At 39.3% G+C, this 27,441-nt stretch overlaps 1 protein-coding gene across 3 annotated transcripts in view; it reads right to left on the bottom strand.

Annotated features, from left to right (window-relative positions):
• Positions 1–15,048: 15,048 nt before the first annotated feature.
• The window catches only part of RXYLT1 (ribitol xylosyltransferase 1), a 44,781-nt gene continuing 32,388 nt past the window's right edge, over positions 15,049–27,441 (bottom strand). For 2 of the 3 annotated variants that reach the window (XM_066365802.1, XM_066365804.1), the window contains 2 exons: positions 18,424–18,594; positions 15,049–15,472 (listed from right to left, as the gene is read on the bottom strand). In XM_066365802.1, coding sequence (XP_066221899.1) covers positions 15,055–15,472; positions 18,424–18,594 — 589 coding nt within the window. In that variant the 3' untranslated portion in view covers positions 15,049–15,054. The remainder of the gene's footprint in view (positions 15,473–18,423; positions 18,595–27,441) is intronic. The other variant, XM_066365803.1, reaches the window with a different exon arrangement.

Below are 27,441 nucleotides of genomic sequence, written 5' to 3'. Positions count from 1 at the left end.
GGCACAGACATTAGTATGGTGGCTACCAGAGGGAAAGGGGCATGGGGGAGTAGAAGAGGGTATGGGGATGAATGGTGATGGAAGAAGATTTGTTCTGGGGTGGGGAACACACAGGACAGTGCACAGGTGATGTGTTGTAAAATTGTGCACCTGAAACCTGTATAATTTTGTTGACCAGTGTCGCCCTAATAAATTCAATTAAAAAAAAAAGTTTGCAGAGTGACGTCAGAGAAATGGTGCCGTAAGGAGTGATACCAATAAATCTCCCCCAAAATTCAACAAGATCTTCAACCAGAGACAGAAAAATCTATCCTTGGAGCCTCCAGAAGTTCCACACTAAACGCGAAGGTATGATCAAGCAAAAAATTGACTAAATATATAATCAACCCCAAAGGAAATAAGGAGGAAGAAACACTCCGCCTTTCCCACTAACCTAAATAAGGGCTGCTTTCACTGGGAACTGAGAGTATAGGAACTAAGGCGGGCATAGGGTGTGAATAGATCCAGACTGTGGCACAAATGTCCGAACCAGGCTGTGGCACGGACATCCAAGCCAAGGAAAACCTATGCTTGTGGCAACCCAGTCAACACAAGCTAATGCTTGCGCCAAACCCAGACAAAGAAAGGCACTTGGGACAGCCATCCGCCCTGATCTCCTGGTCAGCACACACAGATAGTGGGCAAGAGATTCTTCCTAGAGCCCCGGGAGTGGGTGCCCATGTTACTGGACAGAGGGGCAGGGTCAGAGGCCTTTCTGTGGGCTGAAACTGGAATCTCGGAGTTGCCCCTGCACCCCAAAAAGCAGCGCGCAGGGAGGGAGCGGGAGCGAAACTCTCTACGCTCAAACTTCTCCGTGCGGGCAGGGCGCCTCACTAGGAGTGAGAGGCAACCGGCTTGATCTCCTCATCGAGGAGCGCAGAGAGTGGGCAAGAGATTTCCCCAGGAGTGGGTGCCCGTGTTACCGGACACAGGGGCAGAGACAGAGGCCTTTCTGTGGGCTGAAACCAGAGTCTTAATGTCGCCCCTGCACCCTGAAAAGCAGCGCATGGGGAGTGAGTGGGAGCAAAATTCCCTATGCTCTAACTTTTCCGTGCGAGTGGGGCGCCTCACCGGGAGGGAGAGGCAGCTGGCCGGATATACTGGTGGGCGAGTGCAGATACTGGGCAAGAGATTCTCCTGGGAGTGGGCGCCTGCCCATGTTACTGGACAGAGGGGCAGAGTCAGAGGTCTTTGTGTGAGCCGAAGCCCCGCCTGATTATGCTAGGGGCTCTGACTGATTGAGCCTTACCCAGAGCCCTGTGCTGAGTGGGAATAGAGTGGGGATTTGCCAGCTCTTTGAGCCTCTTACTCTCCAGGCAGAGGCAGCAGCAACCCCATAGCTGGATCATCAGGCTACTAATTCAGGAAGGAAAGACTAGGAGAGAGGCTCTGGGAACACGGACTCTCTCATTGACAGAGCCTGCAAATGCTAATGAGCCTCGACTGCTAATGAGACTGAAGCCCAATATATGACATCGCCATAGAGACTTATCAACTGCAAACCTCTACCTAAGCGTGCCACAGGGGCAGAACCCAGGGTACAGAGTCACCGACCAGAATCAAAATCAAGAATAATCCACAGACTTTATGACCTATCCCATTTTATTATATTTGTTCGTTTGTTTCTTATCTTCTTGTCTTGATTATTTTCTTCCTCTTCCACTTTGGTCATTTAATTCTCTGCCGGTCTTACTCTCTCCTCTCCTTGAACTACACTACCCATAAGTGTTACATCTCCCATTATCTTTTCTTTCTTCTTCCTTTCTCTCTATGAGGGTTGTACTCCAAAACCCTTAACTCTCTCTCTCTTTCCTTTTATTCTTTTTTCTTCTTTTTGGGTTTTCCTCTTTCTTTTTTTTCTCCCTCCATATTAGTTTCTTCTTTTCTCCTTTATTTCCTCTCATTCAATTCTCAATCACGAACAAATTATTTTATCTGGGACTCAAATTTTTCTTTGTGGCACTTTGGGGGTTTTTTACTTTGCTTTTTTGACTCACTAGCAGTGCTCCAAACCCTGGCTCTCCATTTTATCTAGTTCTTGCTCCACTAAATACAATAGTAATTTTTTAATTTTTCCCCTTTTTCCTGTTTTCCTCTTATTCCTCTCATCATATCTCTTAGTCAACCATCACCTAAAAGCAAATCATTTTATTCTTGACCCAAATTTTTTTCTTTTTTTGCATTTTGTGGGTCCATACCCCCTTTTTTTGCCCCTTTATCACTTCTCCCCAACTCAGACCCTCCATTATAGGTAGTTTTTGTTCTATTTAGCACAATATAATTCACAGTTCACCACAAGATTTTCTCAAGAAGAAGAGAGGAGAGGGGAGGAAAAAAAAGAGGAGGGGAATAATAATTTAAAAAAAAATTATTTTTTATTTTTATTTTTAACTTTTTATTCTTTATTAATTCTCATTAATACTATCAACAAAACCACCCTCAGAAGCCATTAAGGAAAAGTAAATTGAATATCATGGATACAAAAGACAGAGAGGTAGCAAAAATAGATGAGGAAAAATCTATGGAGAAAAAATTTAATATATTGGAAACCTTGAAGCTAAATGACAGAGAATTTAAAATAGAAATCCTAAAAATACTCAGAGATATACAAGAAAAAACAGAAAGGCAATTTAGGGAGCTCAGAAAACAATTCAATAAACACAAAGAATATATTACCAAGGAAATTGAAACTATAAAAACAAATCAACCAGAGATGAAAAACTCAATTCACGAGACGAAAAACAAGGTAACAGGCTTAGCTAATAGAACAGGCCAGATAGAAGGTAGGATTAGTGACATAGAAGACAAGCAACTTGAGGCACAACAGAGAGAAGAAGAAAGAGACTCAAAATTTTAAAAAAATGAGAAAGACCAACAGGAATTGTCTGACTCCATCAAAAAGAATAACATAAGAATAATAGGTATATCAGAGGGAGAAGAGAGAGAAAATGAAATGGAGTACATATTCAAACAAATAATAGATGAGAACCCCCCAAGCCTGTGGGAAGAACTAAAGCCTCAAATTCAAGAAGCAAACAGAACTCCGAGTTTTTTTAACCCCAAAAAACCTACTCCAAGGCACATCATAATGAAATTGGCATAACCAACGACAAAGAAAAAATTCTCAAGGCAGCCAGGGAAAAGAAGAATACAACATATAAAATAAGGCCCATTAGATTATCATCAGATTTCTCAACAGAAACTCTACAAGCTAGAAGAGAGTGGACCACAATATTTACAGTCCTGAAAGAGAGGAACTTTCAGCCATGAATACTATAGATACAGAAAAGATGAGGAAATTTATCATCAGAAAATGCCCCACTCCAGGAATTACTAAAGGCGGTTTTCCAACCAGATAAAAAGAACAAAACAAAACAAAACCACAAGTAAAAGCTCCACCAAGAACACAATAAAACCAAATTTAAACTGTGACAACAACAAAAAAAAAGGGGGGGGGGGGAGAAAATGGAGATTAACAGTAGCAAAGAACGATGGAGTGCCAAAGTACTCACAAGATAGTGCACTACAATGAACAGGGTAGGAACCCTTTTCATTACTTAATGGTAACCACCATTGAAAAAACCACCACAGAAGCACATGATTTAAAAAAGATAGCAACAGAGGAAAGATGTTTGGAATATAACCAAACAAAAACAAAAGATAGAAAAACGAAAGAGAAGAATCAAGCAAGACATAAAACTAACAGAAAGCAATGTATAAAATGGCAATAGGAAACTCACAAGTGTCAATAATTACACTAAATGTAAATGGATTAAACTCACCAATAAAAAGGCACAGAGTAGCAGAATGGATTAAAAAAGAAAATTCAACTGTATGCTGCCTATAAGAAACTCATCTAAGCAACAAGGATAAAAACAAATTCAAAGTGGAAGGCTGGAAAACAATACTCCAAGCAAATAACATCCAAAAAAAAGCAGGCGTAGCAATACTCATATCTGATAATGCTGACTACAAGACAGCAAAAGTACTCAAAGACAAAAATGGTCATTTCATAATGATAAGAGGATGCTGAATCAAGAAGACACAACAATTCTTAATATATATGCACCAAACCAAGGAGCACCAAAATATATAAGACAGCTACTTATTGACCTTAAAACAAAAACTGACAAAAATACAATCATACTTGGAGACCTCAATACACTGCTGGCGGCTCTAGATCGGTCATCCAAACAGAGAATCAATAAGGATATATTGGCCTTAAACAAAACACTAGAGCATCTGGATATGATAGATATCTACAGGACATTTCATCCCAAAGTGACAGAGTATACATTTTTCTCCAGTGTACATGGATCATTCTTAAGAATTGACCACATGTTGGGGCACAAAAACAACATCAGAAAATTCAGAAAAATTGAAGTTGTACCAAGCATATTTTCTGATCATAAAGCCTTGACACTAGAATTCAACTGCAAAAAAGAGGAAAAAACCCCCACAAAAATGGGGAAACTAAACAACATACTTTTAAAAAATGAATGGGTCAAAGAAGAAATAAGTGCAGAGATCAAAAGATATATACAGACAAATGAAAATGACAATACGACATATCAGAATCTATGGGATGCAACAAAAGCAGTGATAAGAGGGAAGTTCATATCACTTCAGGCCTATATGAACAAACAAGAGAGAGCCCAAGTGCACCACTTAACTTCACACCTTAAGGAGCAAGAAAAAAGAAGAACAAAGACAACCCAAAACCAGCTGAAGAAAGAAGATAATAAAAATTAGAGCAGAAATAAATGAAATAGAGAACAGAAAAACTATAGAAAAAATTAATAGAACAAGAAGCTGGTTCTTTGAAAATATCAACAACTTTGACCAACCCCTGGCAAGACTTACCAAGGAAAAAAGAGAAAGAACTCATATAAACAAAATCCAAAATGAAAGAGGAGAAATCACCATGGACGTCATAGATATACAAAGAATTAATTTAGAATACTATGAAAAACTTTATGCCACTAAATTCAACAATCTAGAAGAAATGGATAAATTCCTAGAACAATACAACCTTCCTAGACTGAGTCAAGAAGAAGCAGAAAGCTTAAACAGACCAATTAGTAGGGAAGAAATAGAAAAAACTATTAAAAACCTCCCCAAAAATAAAAGTCCAGGCCCAGACGGTTATACTAGCGAATTCTATCAAACATTCAAAGAAGACTTGGTTCCTATTCTACTCAAAGTTTTCCAAAAAATTGAAGAAGAAGCAATACTTCCAAACACATTTTATGAGGCCAACATAACCCTCATACCAAAACCGGGCAAGGACAGCACAAAAAAAGAAAACTACAGACCAATATCTCTAATGAATACAAATGCTAAAATACTAAACAAAATACTAGCAAATCGAATACAACAACATATTAAAAAAATAATACATCACGATAAAGTGGGATTCATCCCAGAATCTCAAGGATGGTTCAAGATATGTAAAACGGTTAACGTAATACACCATATCAACAAAGCAAAGAACAAAAACCACATGATCTTATCAATAGATGCAGAAAAGGCATTTGATAAAATACAACACAATTTTATGTTTAAGACTCTCAACAAAATGGGGATAGCAGGAAAATATCTCAACATGATAAAGGCCATATATGATAAACCATCAGCTAACATCATATTAAATGGCACTAAACTGAAGGCTTTCCCCTTAAATCAGGAACAAGACAGGGTTGTCCACTCTCTCCACTCTTATTTAACGTGGTGCTAGAGATTCTAGCCAGAGCAATCAGACAAGACAAAGAAATAAAAGGCATCCATATCGGAAAAGAAGAAGTAAAGGTATCACTTTTTGCATAGATATGGTCCTATACACCGAAAACCCCAAAGAATCTACAAAAAGACTACTAGAAACAATAAGCCAATACAGTAAGGTGGCAGGATAGAAAGTTAACATACAAAAGTCCATAGCCTTTCTATATGCCAACAATGAAACATTTGAGAATGAACTCAAAAAAATAATCCCCTTCATGATTGCAACAATAACAACAAAATACCTAGGAATAAACATAACAAAGAATGTAAAGGACTTATATAATGAAAACTACAAACCATTGTTAAGGGAAATCAAAAAAGATACAATGAGATGGAAGAACATTCCTTGCTCTGGATAGGAAGAATAAATATAATCAAGATGGCCATATTACCCAAAGCAATATACAAATTTAATGCAATTCCCATCAAAATTCCAATGACATTTTTTAAAGAAATGGAACACAAAAGCATCAGATTTATACGGAACTATAAAAAACCCCGAATAGCCCAAGCAATCCTAAAGAAAAGAACAAAGTTGGGGGCATTACAATACCTGACTTCAAACTATATTATAGAGCCACGACAATCAAAACAGCATGGTTTTAGCAGAAAAATAGACACTCAGACCAATGGAACAGAATAGAAAGTCCATAAATAAAACCACATATATATGGTCAAATAATTTTTGATAAGGGGGCCAACAACACACAATGGAGAAAAGAAAGCCTCTTCAACAAATGGTGCTGGGAAAACTGGAAAGCCACATGCAAAAGAATGAAACTCGAGTACAGTTTGTCCCCTTGTGCTAAAATTTATTCAAAATGGATCAAAGTCCTAAATATAAGACCTGAAACAATACAGTACATAGAAGAAGACATAGGTTCTAAACTCATGGACCTTGGTTTTAAAGAGCATTTTATGAATTTGACTCTAAAGGCAAGGGAAGTGAAGGCAAAAATAAATGAATGGGACTACATCAGACTAAGAAGTTTTTGCTCAGCAAGAGAAACTGACAACAAAATAAACAGACAGCCAACTAAATGGGAAATGATATTTTCAAACAACAGCTCAGATAAGGGCCTAATATCCAAAATATACAAAGAACTCATAAAAACAACAAACAAACAAACAATCCAATAAATAAAATGGGAAGAGGACATGAACAGACACTTCTCTCAGGAAGAAATACAAATGGCCAATGGATATATGAAAAGATGCTCATCTTCATTAGTTATTAGAGAAATGCAAATCAAAACTGCAATGAGATACCACCTCACACCTGTTAGATTAGCTATTATTAACAAGACATGTAATAACAAATGTTGGAGAGGCTGTGTAGAAAAAGGAACCCTCATTCACTGTTGATGGGAATGTAAAGTTGGACAAACATGGAAGAAAGTATGGTGGTTCCTCAAAAAACTGAAAATAGAACTACCTTATGACCCAGCAATCCCTCTACTGGGTATATACCCCCAAAACTCAGAAACATTGATACGTAAAGACACATGCAGCCCCATGTTCATTGCAGCATTGTTCACAGTGGCCAAGACATGGAAACAACCAAAAAACCCTTCAATAGAAGACTGGGTAAAGAAGATGAGGCACATATACACTATGGAATACTACTCAACCATAAGAAATGATGACATTGGATCGTTTACAACAAAATGGTGGGATCTTGATAACATTATATAAAGTGAAATAAGTAAATCAGAAAAAAACAAGAACTGCATTATTCCATACATAGGTGGGACACAAAATCGAGACTAAGAAACATTGATAAGAGTGTGGTGGTTATGGAGGGGGGGGGGGGGAGGAGGGAGAGGCAAAGGGGGAGGGGGAGGCACAAAGAAAACTGGATAGAAGGTGACAGAGGACAATCTGACTTTGGGTGATGGGTATGCAACATAATTGATTTACAAGATAACCTGGACATGTTTTCTTTGAACATATGTACCCTGATTTATTGATGTCACCCTAGTAAAATTAATAAAAAAAAAATTAAAAAAAAAAGTTTGCACTGCCCTATGGATAGGTCAATCTCTGATAATCTCCCATTATGGGCAAGGTCCCTAATTCAGGTTCTTCCAGGCAGCCAAGTGAGGGGCAGAAGTTTCTCTTGAGACTGAAGCTAAATCTGCCTTCAGCTCTAAACAATCTGCATACCCCTAAGGCAAGTCTTGGGATAACTTTCTGGACCCCCACAACTACAATGTGTAATGGGAAAAAATTACCCTCTGCCCTTGAAAATTTACTAGATGGATTAAAAATCAAATCGTTTGACCAGGCAGTGGCACAGTGGATAGAGCGTTGGACTGGGAATCAGAGGACCCAGGCTCAAAACCCCGAGGTCACCAGCTTAAGCACGGGCTCATCCAGCTTGAGTGCAGGGTCACTGGCTTGAGCATGGGATCATAGACTTGATCCCATATTCACTGGCTTGAGCTCAAGGTCACTGGCTTGAGCAAGGGGTCAACTCATTCTGCTGTAGGCCCCCAAGTCAAGGCACATATGAGGAGGTAATCAATGAACAACTAAGGAGCTGCAATGAAGAACTGATGTTTCTCATTTCTTTCCCTTCCTATCTGTCTGTCCCTATTTGTCCGTCTCTCTGTATCTCTCTGTTTCTCTCTCTCTCTCTTTCTCTCTCTATCACACACACACACACACACACACACACACACACACCAAATCAACATTAGGCAGAGTAGCAGGAATAAAACAAATCCAAGTTGAATAACAGGTATGACCCCTGTGTACATGGGAGAGACCCAACAGCACCAAGTGATTCACCGGAACAGCAGATGCCTGGAATGCCACCTTCAGCTACAGAGAGAATTGACTCCTTTTTTGGAAAAAGTTCTTTTGACAGTAAAAGAGGATGCATAATAATCAGTGTAATAAGATGATTTCAACAAAAATACGTGCTGATAGGTGAACCGTCCAGACTGTAACTTCCCTCAGTGTTAGGCACCACTTCCAGAAGCATCACTTCCAGAATACATGCAGGCCTCCCAGGGATGGAGACTATAAGTCACAAAGAAAGAACACAGTTTCCTTCCAATGAATAACTTAAAAAAAATCTGTATTTCTGCTACAGAAAATAATGCCACTAGACTGTATAAAACTCAAAGATATATTTTTGTCTTATTGACTTAAATAAAATAACTATAGCCCTTATTATGGTATTTTAATTATTGCTTTCTTGGTAACAAATGTAATTAGTGACTAAACATCAATAATTGGTGATGTTTGTGAAACTAATTCTCATTAGACATTTAAGTAGTTCCATATTTATGGAGGGCTTGTAGTAGGAATAATAATTATTTTTATTGACGTAACATTCATTAGTTTTTGGTGTACAACATAATAATTTGCTATTTGTATATATTGGGAAATGATCAGCATAGTAAGTCTAGTTAACATTTGTCCCAATCCACAGCTACAAAGGTTTTTTTTGTGTGTGTGATAGGACTATATTAGAAATTATTGATACCATACTAAACTTTATATTTTAAAAGATCTGTTTGCCACATATAGCCTTCAATCTCAAATTACTTTATAGATTAATATTATATTTGCAGGTAAGGCTTTCTACATGATATATCATATTTTTCTAAATTCAGAATTACTCTAGCAATATTATTTCAGCAGTAATTTGCTACCTGAAGAAGATTTTATTTGGAAAATCTGCCTAAATCAAATATGAATTTGAAGGGCAGCAGAAGTACAGAACTTGGTGATTAACTGGAGGGGGAGGGAGGAGAAGCAGGAATTCACAGACTCCAGCCTGAGAAACAGCATGGTTCAGGACGGTGTTCACCGAGAGTAAGAAGGCTGGACAGGAAATAGGTTTGCTGTGTGTTTTAGAAGAAGATAAGCAGTTTTAGTAATATGGATGAACATGCATGAAAGATTCTATCTGTAGGTAAAAAAGTCATTTTAGGACTAGTGACACAGAGCCATATGCTAGCTAGACAACTCAAAGCAAATGGGACTCATTCCCTCTGAGGAGACTCAAGAACTACTTACTGCCCCAGTGAACAGCTTTTCAGGGATCCCCTTGGCAATGACTTCATCCTGAGGGGTGCAGGTGACAGGAACCCACTGCCTGCCCAGGTCGCTGGGCCTGCAGACCACAAGGTGGTTAACGTGAGCAGCGTATAGTCACCACAGGTGTCTCCGTCTTCTCCTGAGCTGATGCACCTAGAAGGTCTCGGACCCAGCTGACTTGAGAGGGGAAGTAAAATTGCTGCCCCATGTCCCTTTACTGAAACAGAAAGATGCTACCAAATCCATTGATACTTTAAATTCAATTCAAGACAAGGCCAGAAGCTTTACATCTACACAGACAGGTTCCCATAGCTCTTTGTAAATGTATCTACTGGAATTCTTAGCACAATAGTCTGTAATTATTTTATTTATTTATTTTTATTTTATTTTATTTTTTTCATTTTTTTCTGAAGCTGGAAACAGGGAGAGACAGTCAGACAGACTCCCGCATGCGCCCGACCGGGATCCACCCGGCACGCCCACCAGGGGCGACGCTCTGCCCACCAGGGGGCGATGCTCTGCCCATCCTGGGCGTCGCCATGTTGCGACCAGAGCCACTCTAGCGCCTGAGGCAGAGGCCACAGAGCCATCCCCAGCGCCCGGGCCATCTTTGCTCCAATGGAGCCTCGGCTGCGGGAGGGGAAGAGAGAGACAGAGAGGAAAGCAAGCGTGGCGGAGGGGTGGAGAAGCAAATGGGCGCTTCTCCTGTGTGCCCTGGCCGGGAATCGAACCCGGGTCCTCCGCACGCTAGGCCGACGCTCTACCGCTGAGCCAACCGGCCAGGGCTCTGTAATTATTTTTATTTACTTATTTATTTTACAGAGACAGAGAGTCAGAGAGAGGGATAGACAGGGACAGACAGACAGGAACAGAGAGATGAGAAGCATCAATCATTAGTTTTTCGTTGTATGTTGCGACACCTTAGTTGTTCATTGACTGCTTTCTCATATGTGCCTTGACCATGGGCTACAGCAGACCAAGTAACCCCTTGCTTGAGCCAGCGACTTTGGATCCAAGCTTATGAGCTTTGCTCAAACCAGATGAGCCCGCGCTCAAGCTGGTGACCTCGGGGTCTCGAACCTGGGTCCTCTGTATCCCAGTCTGACGCTCTATCCACTGTGCCACTGCTTGGTCAGGCTGTAATTATTTATGTAGTTCCTCTCCCACCAGGACAGAACTAGTTTTTTCTTTTTCTTTCTTCTTTTGTATTTTTCTTAAGTGAGAAGCAGGGAAGCAGAGAGACAGACTCCCTCATACGCCCAACCCGGATCCACCCGGCATGCCTACTAGGGGGCGATGCTCTGTTCATCTGGGCCATTGATCCATTGCAACTGGAGCTATTGTAGCACCTGAGGCAGAGGCCATGGAGCCATCCTCAGCACTCGGGCCAACTTTGCTCCAATGGATCTTTGGCTGCAGGAGGGGAAGAAAGAGATAGAGAGAAAGGAGAGGGGGAAGGGTAGAGAAGCAGATGGGCGCTTCTCTTGTGTACACTGGCCAGAATCGAACCCTGGACTTTCACACACCGGGCCGATGCTCTACCGCTGAGCCAACCAGTCAGGGCTTTTTAATTATAAAAAGTATTCCTTACATTAGGTAAGTTTCTCTTACATAGTGTATATTACAAAATACTTAATGTATAAATCTACTTCCTGATTACTTCCTGTGGTCGAAGGTTTCTGGTATTGATAGAAAAGCAACCTGTAATAGTGGAGTCTTATTCCAGCATTGCTCTCATTTCTAGTTCTGTGAAGCTTTGAATTCGACCCAATATGTTCTGGAGTTTCAAAGCTTACAGACTTCAACTTTGTAATATAAACCACAAGTAGCAGTCAGATTCCCAACTAGTTCTAGAGGCAACTGATGGCTTAGAGTAGGCCTCTTAATAAATTACCTACACACTCCATATGGTAAGAAAGAATGTTGGAGGGCATTAGAAATTTTATTTTTTGAGAGAGACAGAGACAGGGAAAGACAGGAAGAGAGAGAGATGAGAAGCATCAACTTATAGTTGCAGCACCTTAGTCTCCTTAGTTGTTCATTGATTGCTTTCTCATATGTGCCATGATGAGGGCTCCAGACAAGCCAATGACCCCTTGCTCATGCCAGCGACCTTGGGCTTCAAGCCAGTGACCTCTGGGCTTATGCCAGTGATCATGGGGTCATACCTATGATCCCACACTCAAGCTGCAACCCCGTATTCAAGCTAGTGAGCCTGTACTCAGATGACGACCTTGGGGTTTTGAACCTGGGTCCACAGCATCCCAGGAAGATGCTCTAACCACTGTGCAACCACTTGATCAGGCTAGATATTTTCTTTTGAGATAATTCACTTGGTCTTGCTTCTTTGACATTCTAAAGGTTTTGCTGGCAACAAATACATCAATGAAGAAAGCATTCTTTGAAAAAATTATGGGCAACAGCAAGTACTACACGAAGAGAAAAATATTTCAGTCTTGATGGTAAAATACAGTAAAGAGACTTCTTTATCCAAGTCAAAGGAGAACTGTGTGATAACCTTGGACCTGGCAGCACTCCTGTTCAGAGAAGACAAAATGGGGACTCAAAGATGAAGGGGATGGTCATAGTTTTGGAAAGGCTCTTTTGATTTAGAAGCCAGCTCAAGTAACCAGGAGCAAAGAGGGATAAAGGCTGAATAAAAGGGATGATCCTGAAAACACACAATGGTAAAATTAAAAAGCCATCGCAAAATTCACAGGCATTGGAGCTGGCAACCCCTTAGGAACCATCACAGTAGTTCTGGGGAAGATCTTCCTTCTTGAGCACATCCTCAGCATCTCTGCCTCCCTCACAACCCCACTCCACCCCACCACCTCACACCATTGCTCAACCCCACTGCTCCTCACAGCTCCACCCCATGGCCCCGCCCCACCCCACAGCCCCGCCCCACCTCACAGCTCCTGCTCCAATGCATCCTTTCAGTTCTGCTCCTGCTGTTGACTCCCACAGTCTTGGTATCTCCTAGTTCTCAAAGGCTGGAACTAGCTACCTGCCTCAGTTATTGTTTGGTACAAAAGTTTGGGGTCACCAGGGTACCCTTGAACAAAGTGTCCATAGTTGTCACCTGAAGGGTCACAACAGGAGGAACACAGAGAATAAAATGGCTCCCTACCTGTGGTGTCTTTATAATTGAATAGGGCTGTGGCGGGCACCATGGTTTTTCAATATAACGTTAAGGTCCTTTCAATCCAGGCTGCCAGATCTCCTGATGATGTGGAGACAGACCCCTGTGTAAGCTCCAGGTCCATGCAAGTATGGGGGAATTTACACCTATTGAATATCTATGGCCATTCGTATAATGAGGAGACAAAAAGCATTATTAACAATGATGTTAATCTGATTTCATAGGAATTAAGCCATAGGATTCCTGAGAAAGTAAAAAGCCAGGCAAAGCAACAGACTGAGCCTATGTTTCTCAGCATCCTCTCAGAACCCGATGACCTGAAGATCAGACCACTCGTCAGCCTTCACTAAAGCAACTAATCTCCACAGCATCAGCCAACCTTCGCATGAAGTGCTCTCTTGAGTTGGTTACTCTTTCTGTCCTTCAGTGATAACTTCTGTAGAGTTTAGGAACGAATTTTCTGGTTCTGACTGCTCCACTTCATGTTTTGTATGGATCATGACCAACTGCATCCAGGCACCCACCTCAACATGATCCAATAAATCTTGAATCATCTAAACATTTAACTTCACAAGATTTCCAATACAGCATATTGATTACTCCCAAATTATGTAAATGAGTATGTGATAAAATATTTAAATTTAACTCTTAACTAGTAAGGAATGAATAATGAATTAGAAATGACTAATTATTTAGAGTTTACTATTAGTAATGGGTACTTTATATATTATTTCATTTCATATTAACAACTTACCTCATGAGGTACCATTACCTCTATTTTACACCAGAAGGAACCAAGACTAAGAGAAATTAGGTGGCTCCCTCGAGTCCCCAGATGGCAGGTGCAGGGGCAGTGTTTGAACTCAGGTTTTATCTGACTCCAAACCCCAGTCTTTCCACTACACAATGCTGCTTCCTTAGAGTGGGCTTAATGGGTGAGAAGAGTTAATAAATATTGAATCATTACACTTTGTAAAAGTGAGTTCATATTTTAGCTTCATTTTCAGGAGTGGCCCAGCAAGGGAACACTTGGTCAACCATAACAGACATAATCTGGGGTCTTCAGGCCACTTTAAAGACCATCTATAAATATACAATCTCTCTCTTTCACACACACACATTTGAAATGATTTTAAAAAAACCCAGATATTAGCCTGACCAGGTAGTGATGCAGTGGATAGAACACCGAACTGGGATGCAGAGGACCCAGGTTCAAAACCCCAAGCTTGAGCACGAGCTTACCAGCTTGAACCTGGGATCATAGACACAGAGGTGGATTTAACGGTGGGCATACACTGGGAGCGCGTTCTGGGCCCCAACTTCTGAAGGGCCCTGCAAAACTCCAACTTTACACTTTTTTCTAATGACACCAAGTTTGGTTTTGTATGTGCAATTTTAACATTAATAGTACATGATATTTTTTATTTATTTAAAAATATGGTTAACGTGTATTTTTATTTTCCCTATTTCTCTCTTTTTTTTTTTAAGGGGCCCAATATTTTCTTCAACACTCGGGGCTTCAACCGACCTTAGTCCACCCTCTGCATAGACATGATCCCATGGTCGCTAGCTTCAGCCCAAAGGTCAGTGACTTGAAGGCCAAGGTCGCTGGCTTGAGCAAGGGATCAATGGCTCTGTTGGAGGCCCCAGTCAAGCCACATATGAGAAAGCAATCGATGAACAACTAAGGTGTCACAACGAAGACTTGATGCCTCTCATCTCTCTCTGTTCCTGTCTGTCCTTATGTGTCCCTCTCTCAGTCTCTGTCAAAAAAAAAAATCAGATATTAGCCCTGGCCAGGTGGGTCAGTGAATAAAGTGTTACCCTGGCACATCAAGGTCACGGGTTTGATCCCTGGTCAGGGAATATACGATAGGCAATAAATAAATATACAACTAAGTGAAACAATTAAGTGGAGCAGCTAGTTGATGATTCTTTTTCTCTCTCTCTGCCCCATCCCCTCCTTTCCCCCTCTCTCAAAATCAATGTTAAATTTTTTAAAAAATCAGATCTTAGCTAAAAAAGGTAGTTAATAGTTAACCTTTATTGTTCATTAAAAACGAACTTTCTAAAATATTAGTAAATCTCATTTTGAGCTCTGTTTTGAAGTGTTGATACCAGTTAAGTAACATTTTTCTTCTGTGAATTTTTTCTTGTAAAATTATAGTTTTCTCTTTCTCTAGAAGAGCAGGAAGTTCCTTCCAGTTCTTGATAAAGATAAAGGGAGCGTCCATGGACTTGAGTAACTGCAGAGGAGCACTATGATAAACAGATGCGTTTCCACAGCTGCCAGCAGTCATCACGTCCTCCACCACAGGGACGGAGCCATAGGAGCAAGCCTCATATATTCTGTAGCACTCTGTGTTTACTCCTACGGGGCACAGTGTGAGGTCACTCTGAAGCAAAGCTTCTTGATAATTCTTAAGGCTTTCATTTGTTTCCTGAGGCTGCCACCTAGAAAATAAAAAAAAAAAACACAACTGTAGTTTTCACTTTATTAAGCGTATATTTTGTGAAAATAAGATTTTGCCTTTTAATGTCAACTATAGGCAATGGTAAAACCATTATAGAAAAGACAGGTAGAAAAGATAGATAAAATCTTGCCAGATAGATTTCTTGAAAATATTTTAAAATTTGAAAAGTTTACAGCTACACATTGGAAAAACCCAGTGGTCACCACAACATTTCTAAATGAATGTTAACTCAGCCAATACTTTCCGAGTGCCAGGTCTTCTGTCCCTGCCTCACCCTTCGAGGTCCTGCCCGCTGGAGTTTACACTCTAGTTCCAGTGCTGGAGACAGGTCGTAACAAGTCAAGTTAGTAAATTATTTACAAGGTGTGAAGTGCTGTGAGGAAAAATGAAGCAGAGAGTAAGGAGTCTAAGGGGATAGTGTTGCAATTTTAAATAGGCGACCAGGAATGTCTCATTACAGGAGCATCTGAGCATGGAGCTGGAGGTGAGGGTGCAAAACATGCAGACATCTGGGGGGGGGGGAACAGAGGGCAGAGAAAGCATAGGGGCCAGGAGACAGTGTGTGCCTGGCATGTTCAATGGATGCAAGGAAGCCAGAGGCTGCAACAGAGCAGCTAAAGGGGAAGGTGCAGAAGATGAGGTCAGAGAATCCTGTCAGGGGTTCTCTGGCACACAGGGCTGGCACAGAGGGCTGGCCGATCCAACCTATGCCTTATCAGAATCAGTGTGACTGTTGTGTTAAGAACAGAGTATCCAGGGGCAAGGGTACAAGCTGAGAGGCCAGTTAGAAAGCTAGATGTTCTCCTCTGACTGTCCCTCTGTTCTCAGTGAAACCAGCAATTGGGTCATAAGGCAAGAACGGTTTGGAAGAGAGAACAAAGTATAAAACTGTCTTCTAGGAGCATGGAAGAATACACGGACAAGGGAAATGTGTGACTGTTGGGCAGTTGAGGGTGAAGGTCGTGTTGAAAGTGAGACTGACTGGCAGCTTTCTCCAAGTGTGTTTGGTTGCATGGATCCAGGTTTGGTGCAGGTAAGAGAGTTGGATTTAACCAGAGTAGGGTTTGCTAGATTAGGAAATTTAGGAGGTGGATGTATATCCAGTTATGATTGACTATAACATTTAAGTGGGGTGAAGAAAGTAAAGATATGACGTGAGCAAAGGACAGTGAAAAGGGAGGAGAAACAATGGGTTGTAAGTCTCAGCTAAACTGCAGGTTATAGGGAACGAGCTGGCATGACAGGAAATGCGGTTATAGAGATGCTGGAATTTGAGATTATGGAGAATAAGCAGTATGTCCAGGGATCAAGTGTGGGAAGTGACCATGATAGTGAATAGCTGAGGTCAAGGGGAGGCCAGGATCAGGGAGGGGAGGAGAGGAGGTAGAGGAACTGCAAGACCAAGGTGATGGAAGGACGAGCTATGTAGATTTAGGAATCACCTAAAGTGAGACTGGAGTCATGCCATAGACAGTATGCCAGGAACTAAAACCCTCAAAGAATTAAGGAGATAAACACAAGGGTCAGAATATGACTTCAAAAAGTAAAAATAACAGATACTTTTGTTTGCTGGCATAAGATTCAAAATCAGAGGTTTTAGGGAGGGAAAGGGGAAAATGGTCTAGAAGTAGCAATAACAAGCAAGGAGAACCCTTGCTCGACTTCCTGGCCCGATGGTATGAGAAGAATTACAAGAATAATTCTATTCCCACAATAAACTCGGTCATTTCACACTACTCTCACTCATTGCATTCCAGGTACACTGTCCCTTGTTCCTCAACCACGGGAAGCATGCCTCAGCCTCAGGCCCTTTACATGTGCCTTTCCCTCGACCTGGACTCCTCTTCTCCCAAACAGAGGGCTCATCCCTGCACCTTCTTCATGCCTGTGCTTAAATATCACCTTTTTACTATGCTTTCCTTGGCCATTCTAAAACAGCAAATGCTCTACTCTTGATCCCTGGTCCTCTCTATATTGTTCCTCTGCTCAATTCATTAACGTGGCATTTATCACCTTCTGATACAAAATATATTTTACTGGTTTGTGTCCTCCAACAAGCATGTAAGTTCTAAGAGGGTATGCCCTTAGATAGTTTTGTTCACTGGTGTATACCTCATGGCTAAAACAGTTTTAAGTACAAAGTAGTTGCCTGATAAATACTTGTTGATTATGGATATAATGTGGTTACACTACCAATAGAATTGGGAGTTATGCTTTCTAAAGAAAATATCTGCTACAATGAATACATTCCTAGATATAGGTCACTTTTTAGGCATTAGGTGTCTGATGACTTGGCTTCATACATAACCTCCATTTAAAAAAAAATAAAATGAGTAATTCCAACATTTCTTCTTTCATTCTATAAACGACCTGTTTCATGACTACCATGTAAAAAAGTGGAAGAAAGTCAACCCTATTAAATCAATGCATGCATCCACCCATCCATTTATCCTGGCCTACTTTATACAAGGTCCTGTGTTAGATCTGGGGGTTTGAAGACTAATAATAAGTGGCCCCTGTCTCCAAGGTGGTGGCAGGTCCTTGAAGGTGTGAGGAGTACTTTATGCCAATACTGGAACACTGAACTGGTCTGCAGAACATCTCAGGGATGAACCTATGACCCTACTGGCATATTCACCATTCCCTGTGTGTCAAGTCTGACCAACAGATATTACTGAGGAAAATCAGAATAACTGACATTTGCATAAGACAGTAACTAATGTTCTTTTTCAAGATGAACTACAGCTATAGGAGATTCTCCCTGTTTTAAATGTCTACAACCCAAGTTCTTCATAGCTCTGATCACCAGTCTATCTTCTGGGGAGACTGATATAAATGGAGGTAACAATGTCTCTCTGGAAACCTGTGCTGCCACATAAAGCAACTCTCAGGGAGAACAAAGTGAACGAATCAAGTAAACACAGAACTTACTGGTCTCTTACTGAAACCCAACATAGCTTGTCAATTCCATCTTGTTTCAAAATGTTCATTAGTGCTTGTCTGGAGGAATTTTCATAAATAGTTCCTAAGAAATTACATAAGTAGGGCCTTTCATTATGCAGCATTGACCAACTTGCCTCCACCACAGGAAAATGCCTGTATCTATAAAAACAAGTAAAGGTGAATTAATAGTATATAAAAATAGACTTGGAAAATTCCCATAACCCAACATCTTAGCATGTTATAGAAGAAAAATCTTAAATTATGACTTTCTAAACCTCAAACTGTAATTTTCCATGCTTACTTTGGAGAAGTCCTTTAATCTACTGACTTAAAAAAATATTCTCTTGCCTGACCAGGCGGTGGCACAGTGGATAGAGTGTCGGACTGGGATGCGGAAGGACCCAGGTTTGAGACCCTGAGGTCGCCAGCTTGAGCACAGGCTCATCTGGCTTGAGCAAAAAGCTCACCAGCTTGGACCCAAGGTCGCTGGCTCCAGCAAGGAGTTACTCGATCTGCTCAAGGCTCTCAGTCAGGGCACATATGAGAAAGCAATCAATGAACAACTAAGGTGTCACAATGAAAAACTGATGATTGATGCTTCTCATCTCTCTCCATTCCTGTCTGTCTGTCCCTATCTATCCCTCTCTCTGACTCTCTCTCTGTCCCTGAAAAAAAAAAAATTCTCACAATGACATCTTTTACAAAACTGCTAGAGAGAGTATATGCCAAAGTGCTTTGTTTTTTATATTCCTCAATTTCTATTACATGCCCGTAGTTAGAGTGAAGTCAAGACCTTAAGAGTATAAATAACCTACATTCATAATGATCATGACTTAATGAATGTTTTATCCAAAGACCTCTCATTTCAAAGGCTTTTCAAGTAGATTGAAAAAAAGCAACCCTAAAACAACAAACAAACAAACAAAAAATCCTGCATGCCACACAGGAGAGGTAATCAGCCCTTTCTTTTCTTTTTTCTTTTCTTTTTTCTTCTCTTCTCTTCTCCTCTCCTCTCCTCTCTTCCCTTTCCTTCCCTCCCTCCCTCCCTTCCTACTCTTCCTCCTTCCCTCCTTCCTTCCCTCTTTCCCTCCTTCTATCCCTTCCTCCCTTCCTTCCTTTTTTTGATAGAGAGAGACAGGAAGGGATAAAAATAAGCATCAACTTGTGGTTGCGGCACTTCGCTGTTCATTGATTGCTTCTCATATGTGCCTTGACTGGGGGAGCTCCAGCCAAGCCAGTAACCCTGAGCTTCAATCCTGTGACCTTTTGGCTCAAGCCAGTGACCAGGAAATTATGTCTGTGATCCTATGCTCAAGCTGGCAACCCTGTGCTCAAGCCAGATGAGCTCACACCAAGCTGGTGAACTCGGGGTTTTGAACCTGGGACACTAGAATTCCAGGTTGATGCTCTATTCACTGTGCCACCACCAGTGAAGTGCAACTGGACCATTTTTATGGGCATTTGGAAGTAACGGAAATTAAATTGTATGCCTGAAATACAACTTTCATTTTGGAGCAAAGCTTTATATAACAGTCTATAATAGGTTTTCTCAACCTCAGCATTACTCCCATTGTGGGCCAGATAATTCTGTCCTCTACAGACGCTATCCTCTACAGTGCAAGATACTAAACAGCATCCCTGCCTTTGTTCACCAGATTTCAGTACTACCTCTCCTCCCTCCACTTGTAACAACCAAAAGATCTCCAAACACTGTCAAATGTCTGCTGGAGGCAAAACTGACTCTGGTTGAGAACCAATTATCTGTAACAGAGATACTGGCCTAGTTCAATAATACCAGAATCACACAGGTTCTATCCTATACTATATTAATAGGTTATATAGTAATATTGTGAAAAAGTAATTATTTTGGTTTCAAAACATTTCACAAATATAGGCTCTACTCAGGTGATAGATTTTTCAGAGAACTTGAACCTGGCTATACTTAATATAATAAACTTTTTTTGTCTGATTCTACCCGAACCTACTAAATCAGAATACTGCAGTGGTAACCCCAGGATTCTGTCTTATTAATGTGCCGCCTCCTTGTTGATATTTTTGTAGCCAACTAGATAACGGTCTAAGGTCATCACGTAATCAGTTATGAAATAATGAATAAATATCTGATTCAAATATCATGTTAGTGAGCTTTTTCATAATTCATCTATTCAACAACTATTTACTGAGTGTCTACTATCCATAGGTACTATTTTAGGTTCTGCAGATAAAGCTGGTTAAAGAGAGAGAGAGAGAGAGAGAGAGAGAGAGAGAGAAAAGCCCTGCCATCAGGAAGTTTATGTACAGTGGCAACTTCTGTTAAAGACAACTTACAATAATAATAATAATAATAATAATAATAAACCCTCTATTAACAGAAAGATTAAAAAATAAGTTTTCCATTTTATTAAATTTTTAAAAAAATTTTATTTAGAAAATTAACTTGAACAGGGTGACATTGATCAATAAGAGTACATAGGCTTCAGGTGAACATTTCTATAGCATTTGAACTGTTGATTATGTTGTGTGCCCATCACCCGAAGTCAAATTATTTTCCATCACCTTACATTTGTCCTTTTTACACCCTTCCCCCTCCCTGTTTACTCAAGTCCCCCTCCGCCTCCTCCATATCCCCTTCTTCCTGGTAACCACTTCACTTTTCTCTTTGTTCATGAGTCTCAGTTTTATATCCCACCTATGTGTGAAATCATACAGTTCTTAGATTTTTCTGATTTGTTTCACTCAGTCTAATGTTCTCAAGGTCCATTCATGTTGTCGTAAATGTCACTATGTCATTATTTCTTATAGCTGAGTAGTATTCCATTGTATATATGTACCACATCTTCTTTATCCAGTCCTCTATCGAGGGAAACTTTGGTTGTTTCCATGTCTTGGCCACTGTGAATAATGCTGCAATGAACATGGGGGTGCATGTGTGTTTAAGTATCAATGCTTTTGAGTTTTGGGGGTAGATACTCAGTAGAGGGACTGCTGTGTCATGTGGTAATTTTTTGAGGAACCACCATACTTTCTTCCATAATGGTTGTACTAATTTGCATTCCCACCAGCAGTGAATGAGGGTTCCTTTTTCTCTGCAGCCTCTCCAACATTTGTTATTACCCATCTTGTTGATAATAGCTAATCTAAAAGGCGTGAGGTGGTATCTCATTGTAGTTTTGATTTGCATTTCTCCAATAGCTAATGAAGATGAGCATATTTTCATATATCTGTTGGCCATTTGTATTTCTTCCTGGGAGAAGTGTCTGTTCAGATCCTCTCCCTATTTTATAATTGGATTGTTTGCTTGTTTGTTGCTGAGCTTTGTGAACTCTTTATATATACGATATTTTGGATATTAATCCCTTATTGGAGCTATTGTTTGCAAATATAGATATTATCTCCCATTTAGTTGGCTGCCTATTTGTTTTGTTGTCAGTTTCCTTTGCTGTGCAGAAGCTTTTTAGTTTGATATAGTCCCACTCATTTATTTTTGCCTTTGCTTCCCTTGCCTTTGGGGCAAGAAATTCATAAATTTTCTTTATGGCCAAATTCCATGAGCTTAGTACCTATGTTTTTTTCTATGTAATTTATAGTTTTAGGCCTTATATTTAGGTCTTTGATCCATTTTGTATTAATATTTGTGTAGGGGGACAAACTGTAGTCAAGTTTAATTCTTGTGCATGTGGTTTTCTAATTTTCCCAGCACATTTTATTGAAGAGGCTTTCTTTTCTCCATTATGTGTTTTGGATCCTCTGTCAAAAATAATTTGTCCATATATATATGTGGTTTTATTTCTGGGCTCTTGATTATATTCCATTAGACTATATGTCTGTTTTTCTGCCAGTACCATGCTGTTTTGATTATTGTGGCTACATAGTGTAATTTAAAGTTAGGTAGTGCGATACCTTCAGCTTCATTCTTTTTCCTCAGGATTGCTTTGGCTATTCAGGGTTTTTTATGGTTCCATAGAAACCTGCTAATTTTTTCTCCTATTTCTTTAAAAAATGGCATTGGGATTTTGATGGGGAGTGCAATAAATTTGTATATTGCTTTGGGTAATATGGCCATTTTAACTATGTTGATTCTTCCAATCCATGAACATGGAATATTTTTCCATTTCATTGTATCATTTTCAATTTCTTTCAATAATATTTTGTAATTTTCAGTATATAGGTTCTTCACATCTTTTGGTAAGTTTATTCTTAGGTACTTTATTTTTTGTTGCAATTTTAAAAGAAATTTTTTTGAGTTTGTTTTCCGAAGTTTCATTGTTGGCACATAGAAAAGCAGAAGACTTCTATATTGAATTTGTATCCTGTTATTATACTGTATTGGTTTATTGTCTCTAATAATATATTGGCATAGTCTTTAGAGTTTTCTATATACAGGATCATGTCATCTGCAAAAAAAAAATTCTTTCCCAATATTATTTCTTCCTCTTGCCTGATCACTCAGGTTATAACTTTCAGAACTATGTTGAGTAAGAGTGGAGAGAGTGGTCAACCTTGTCTCATTTTTGAAAAGCCTTCATTATTTCACCATTTAGTATAATATTAGCTGATAGTTTGTAATATATGGCCTTTATTATGTTGAGGTACTTTCCTTCTATTCCAATTTTATTGAGTGTTTTAAACATAAAGTTATACTTTATCTTGTGCCTTTTCTGCATCTATTGATAGGATCATGTGATTTTTTTCTTTATTTTAATGTGATGTATTACATTGCTTGATTTCTGTATGTTGAACCATCCTTGTGCTCCTGGAATGTATCCCACTTGATCGTGGTGTATTATTTTTATTTATTCATTTCAGAGAGGGGTGAGAGAGAGAGAGAGAGAGAGAAGGTGGGGAGGAGCAGGAAGCATCAACTCCCATATGTGCCTTGACCAGGCAAGCCCAGGATTTCAAACCGGTGACCTCAGCATTCTAGGTTGATGCTTTATCCACAGGTCAGTCCATGGTATATTATTTTTTTAATGTGTTGTTGTATTTGATTTGCTAGTATTGTGTTTAGGATTTTTGCATCTGTATTCATTAGAGATATTGGTCTGTAGTTTTCTTTTTTTGTGTTGTCCTTGCCGGTTGGCCTCATAAAATGTGTTGGGGAGTATTGCTTCTTCTATTTTTTTGCAAGACTTTGAGATAGGTACCAAATCTTCTTTGAATGTTTGGTAGAATTCACTAGTGTAACCATCTGATCCTGGACTATTGTTTTTGGAGAGGTTTTTGACAGTTGTTTCTATTTCCTCTCTGCTTATAGGTCTATTTAGATTTTTCTACTTCTTCGTGACTCAGTCTAGGAAGATTGTATAGTTCTAGAAATTTATCCATTTCCTCTAAGTTGCTGAATTTGGTGGCATATAATCTTTCATAATATGCTACTATGATCTTTTGTATATCTATGATGTCTGTGGTAATTTTTCCTCTTTTATTTCTGATTTTGTTTATATGAGTCCTTCCACTTTTTTCCTTAGTGAGTTTAGCCAGTGGTTTGTCAATTTTATTAGTCTTTTCAAAGAACCAGCTCTTTGTTGTATTAATTTTTTCTATAGGTTTATTTTTGTTCTCTATTGCATTTAGTTCTGCTCTAATTTTTACTATTTCCTTTATTCTGTTGACTTTGTGTTGCCTTTGTTGTTCTTTTCCTAGTTCTTAAGATGTGATGTTAGGCTGTTTACTTGAGATGTCTTGTTTCTTGCTATAAGCCTGTTATGATATAAACTTCCCTCTTATTATTGCTTTTGCTGCATCCTAGATATTTTGATATGTCCTATTGTCATTTACATTTGTCTGTATATATCTTTTGATCTCTGCTTTTATTTCTTCTTTGACCCAGTCACTTTTTAGAAGTATGTTGTTTTCCACATTATTGTGGGTTTCTTTACTTCCTTTTAAAAATTGAATTCTAATTTCAAAGCCTTATGGTTAGAAATTATGTTTGGTATAATTACAATCTTCTTGAATGTGTTGATGTTAGTTTTGTGCCCAACATATGGTCTATCCTTGAAAATGTTCCATGCACACTGGAGAAGAATGTATAATCTGATGGTTTGGGAGAAATGTTCTATAAATTTCTATTATGTCCATTTGGTCTAGAGTGTCATTTAAGGCCCATATTTTTAAATTGATTTTCTGTTTGGATGAGCTATCTAAAGCTGTCAGTGGTGTTAGGTCAGTTAGTAGATGTCTTATATATTTTGGTGCTCCCTGGTTCGGTGCATAAAAATTAAGAAGTGTTATATCTTTTTGAAACAATGTCTCCTTTATTGTTATAAAATATCCATCTTTGTCTCTGGTCACCTTTGTTGTCCTGAAATCAGCATTTTCATATATGAGTATGGCTACACCTGCTTTTCTTTGAGTATTATTTGCTTGGAGAATTGTTTCCAACCTTTCACTTTGAATCTACCTTTGACTGTGTAGTTTAGATGTGTCTCTTGAAGGCAGCACATGGTTGGGTTTTGCTTATTGATCCAATCTGCTACTCTGTGTCTCTTTATTGGTGAGTTCAGTTCCTTTACATTTAGGGTAATTATTGAGACTTGAGGATTTCCTATAGCCATTTTATGTTTTATTTTCTGGTAGCTTTGTGTCTTATTTGGTTCTTCTCTTTTTTGTTTCTGTCAGTTATTTTTGTTTGGTGGTATTCCATACTTCTTTTTCCTGTTTCTTCTTTTTTAAGCTGTGTGTTTCAGTAGTGGCTTTTTCATGGGTGATTACCATTAGGTTAGGAAAAAATGTTCATATGTACAAGAGTCCTTTGTCATATGAGTGCTTCCATACTCCATCCTCTTTTGCTACTGCAGATCTTTATCCTCTCCCCTTTTATGTTACTGTTGTTACAGATTATCATTTTTATTGCGACATTTCTGTAGCATTTACTGTAGTTTTGATTTGTTTTGTTCTTTGTGTCTGGTCGAATAACCACCTTGAGTATTTCTTGCAGTGGAGATTTCTGGTGATAAATTCCCTCAGCTTTTGTATGCTTGTAAGTTTTTATTTCTCCTTCATATTTGAAGAATGACTTTGATGGATATAGTATTCTTGGCTAATGATTCTTCCCTTTTAGTGCTTTGAATGTTTGGGTCAACTCTTCTGGCTTGTAGAGTTTCTGCTGGGATGTCTGATGATAACCTACTGGGCTTTCCTTTATATGTTATGGTCTTCTTTACCCTAGCTGCCTTGAGGGTTCTTTTTCTGTCATTGATTTTTGATAACTAAATACATTGTACCTTGGAGTAGGTATGTTTGGGCTGCAGTAACTTGGTGTTCTGTTTGCTTCTTGGATTTGAGGCTCTCTTTCCATAGGTTTGGGAAATTCTCATCAATTATTTGTTTGAATAGGCTCTCCATTCCCTTCTCCCTCTCTACTTCTGATATACTCATTATTCTTATATTTTTCTTTCTGATGGAGTCAGACAATTCTTGTAGAACTCTCTGTTTTGTTTTGTTTTTGTGAGTCTTTATCCTCTTCTCTCTGTAGCATCTCTAGTTGCCTGTTTTTGATGTCATTGATTCTTTCTTCTATCTGGGCTTGTTCTGTTAGGTAGACTTGCTACCTCAGTCTTCAATTAATGTATTGAGTTCTTCATCTCTGTTTTTAAAGTTTTACTCTCCTTGGTGAGGTATTTGCTTTGTTCATTAATTGTTTTCTGAGCTCATTAAGTTGCCTATTGGTGTCTTCTTGCATCTTGTTGAGTATTTTCAGAACTCCAATTTTGAATTTTTTATCATTTAACTCCAAGGCTTCCATGTGATGGAGATTTTTCTGGAGGTTTTTTCACTTTCTTTTTGGAAATACATCTCTGTTTTGTGTAAGCATGGTATTCAATTTCTCCTTCCTTGATGGCATTTGAGGATTGTACTGTTAATAACTCTAACAAAAAAAGTAAAAAAATGGAAAAATAAAAAGACAATAAAAATATAAAAATTAAAAAATTATGACAAGAAGATAAATCATAGGAAAGAAGACAGAAAGCAAAGAATAAAAAACAAAACATCCACTAAAAAATAAAAATATAAAAATTAAAAAAATAAAATTTAGAAATTCATAAAAAGAAAAAGGAAAAAGGATAAAAGGAAAATAAGGGGGGAAAATGAAAAAATAAATTTCAGTTTTGAGAGGTTTATCCCAGCAAGTGTCACTGTATTACAATTTTTAGCTCTGTGAAGTTCCTGGGTTGTCCACTGAGATGTTACTGTTGCAATGATATAGGTGGGGCTGCAGTCATGTTGGTGGATGGGGTGTGTTGTCAGGTCTTTATGGCTCCAACAATGGCAATCTCAGGCTTTCATCTGCTCCCTCCCATGTCTCAACAGACCTGGGGACTGGACATGGATCACCTCTGTTCTTCAGGGGAGAGGGTGGCTCTTGGCAGTTAGCTATGGGGTTTGTCTCTGCCGCTCTCCATACCGTGAAGTGAGGGAGTTGGGATCTGAGAGGTTGGAAGCTGCACTTTAGCTTTCTCTGTCTCTTTCTAGCACGGGCTGCGGGGTGGACTATGGGGACACTGGCCATGGCCCTGCACTCTGGCTGCTTTGGTTTATCTCCCCCTCAAGCATGTGTCTCACCACTTCTCCCAGCAGAATGAGACCCAGTCATTCCGAGTTTCCTTCTCTGTACCCCTCAGCCAGGGAGCCTGAACTTCCTTCCTTCCCATAGTCCAGCAGATAAGAAAACAACCGCAGTCATTCAAGGTTTGTCTCTTCTCCTCTCCAAAGCCCACCATGATTGTGTTTTATCTTCCGCTCTCCCTTTTCACCCTCTCTTACCTTTAGTCTATTTAATGTATGCATCTTTTAGGCACCGCTGCTATCTCTACTGGGATTCTTTTGCTGGGTTATAGTTGTTTAATTTGTTGGAATTTCCAAGGGAGAGATCAGGAGTACCTCTCACACCACCATTTCTCTACGTGTATAAGTTTTCCATTTTATAGAAAGTCTTTATATATATGACATATTAACAAATCTTAATTATTAATTCCTTCTTTTAATAGAAATTTGTGCAAATTC

The sequence above is a fragment of the Saccopteryx leptura genome, chromosome 2 (genome assembly GCF_036850995.1).
Source record: "Saccopteryx leptura isolate mSacLep1 chromosome 2, mSacLep1_pri_phased_curated, whole genome shotgun sequence".
NCBI classification, from domain to species: Eukaryota; Metazoa; Chordata; class Mammalia; order Chiroptera; family Emballonuridae; genus Saccopteryx; species Saccopteryx leptura.
The sequence above is the reverse complement of the archived record's forward strand: the minus strand, read 5'-3'. Positions and strand labels throughout refer to the sequence as shown.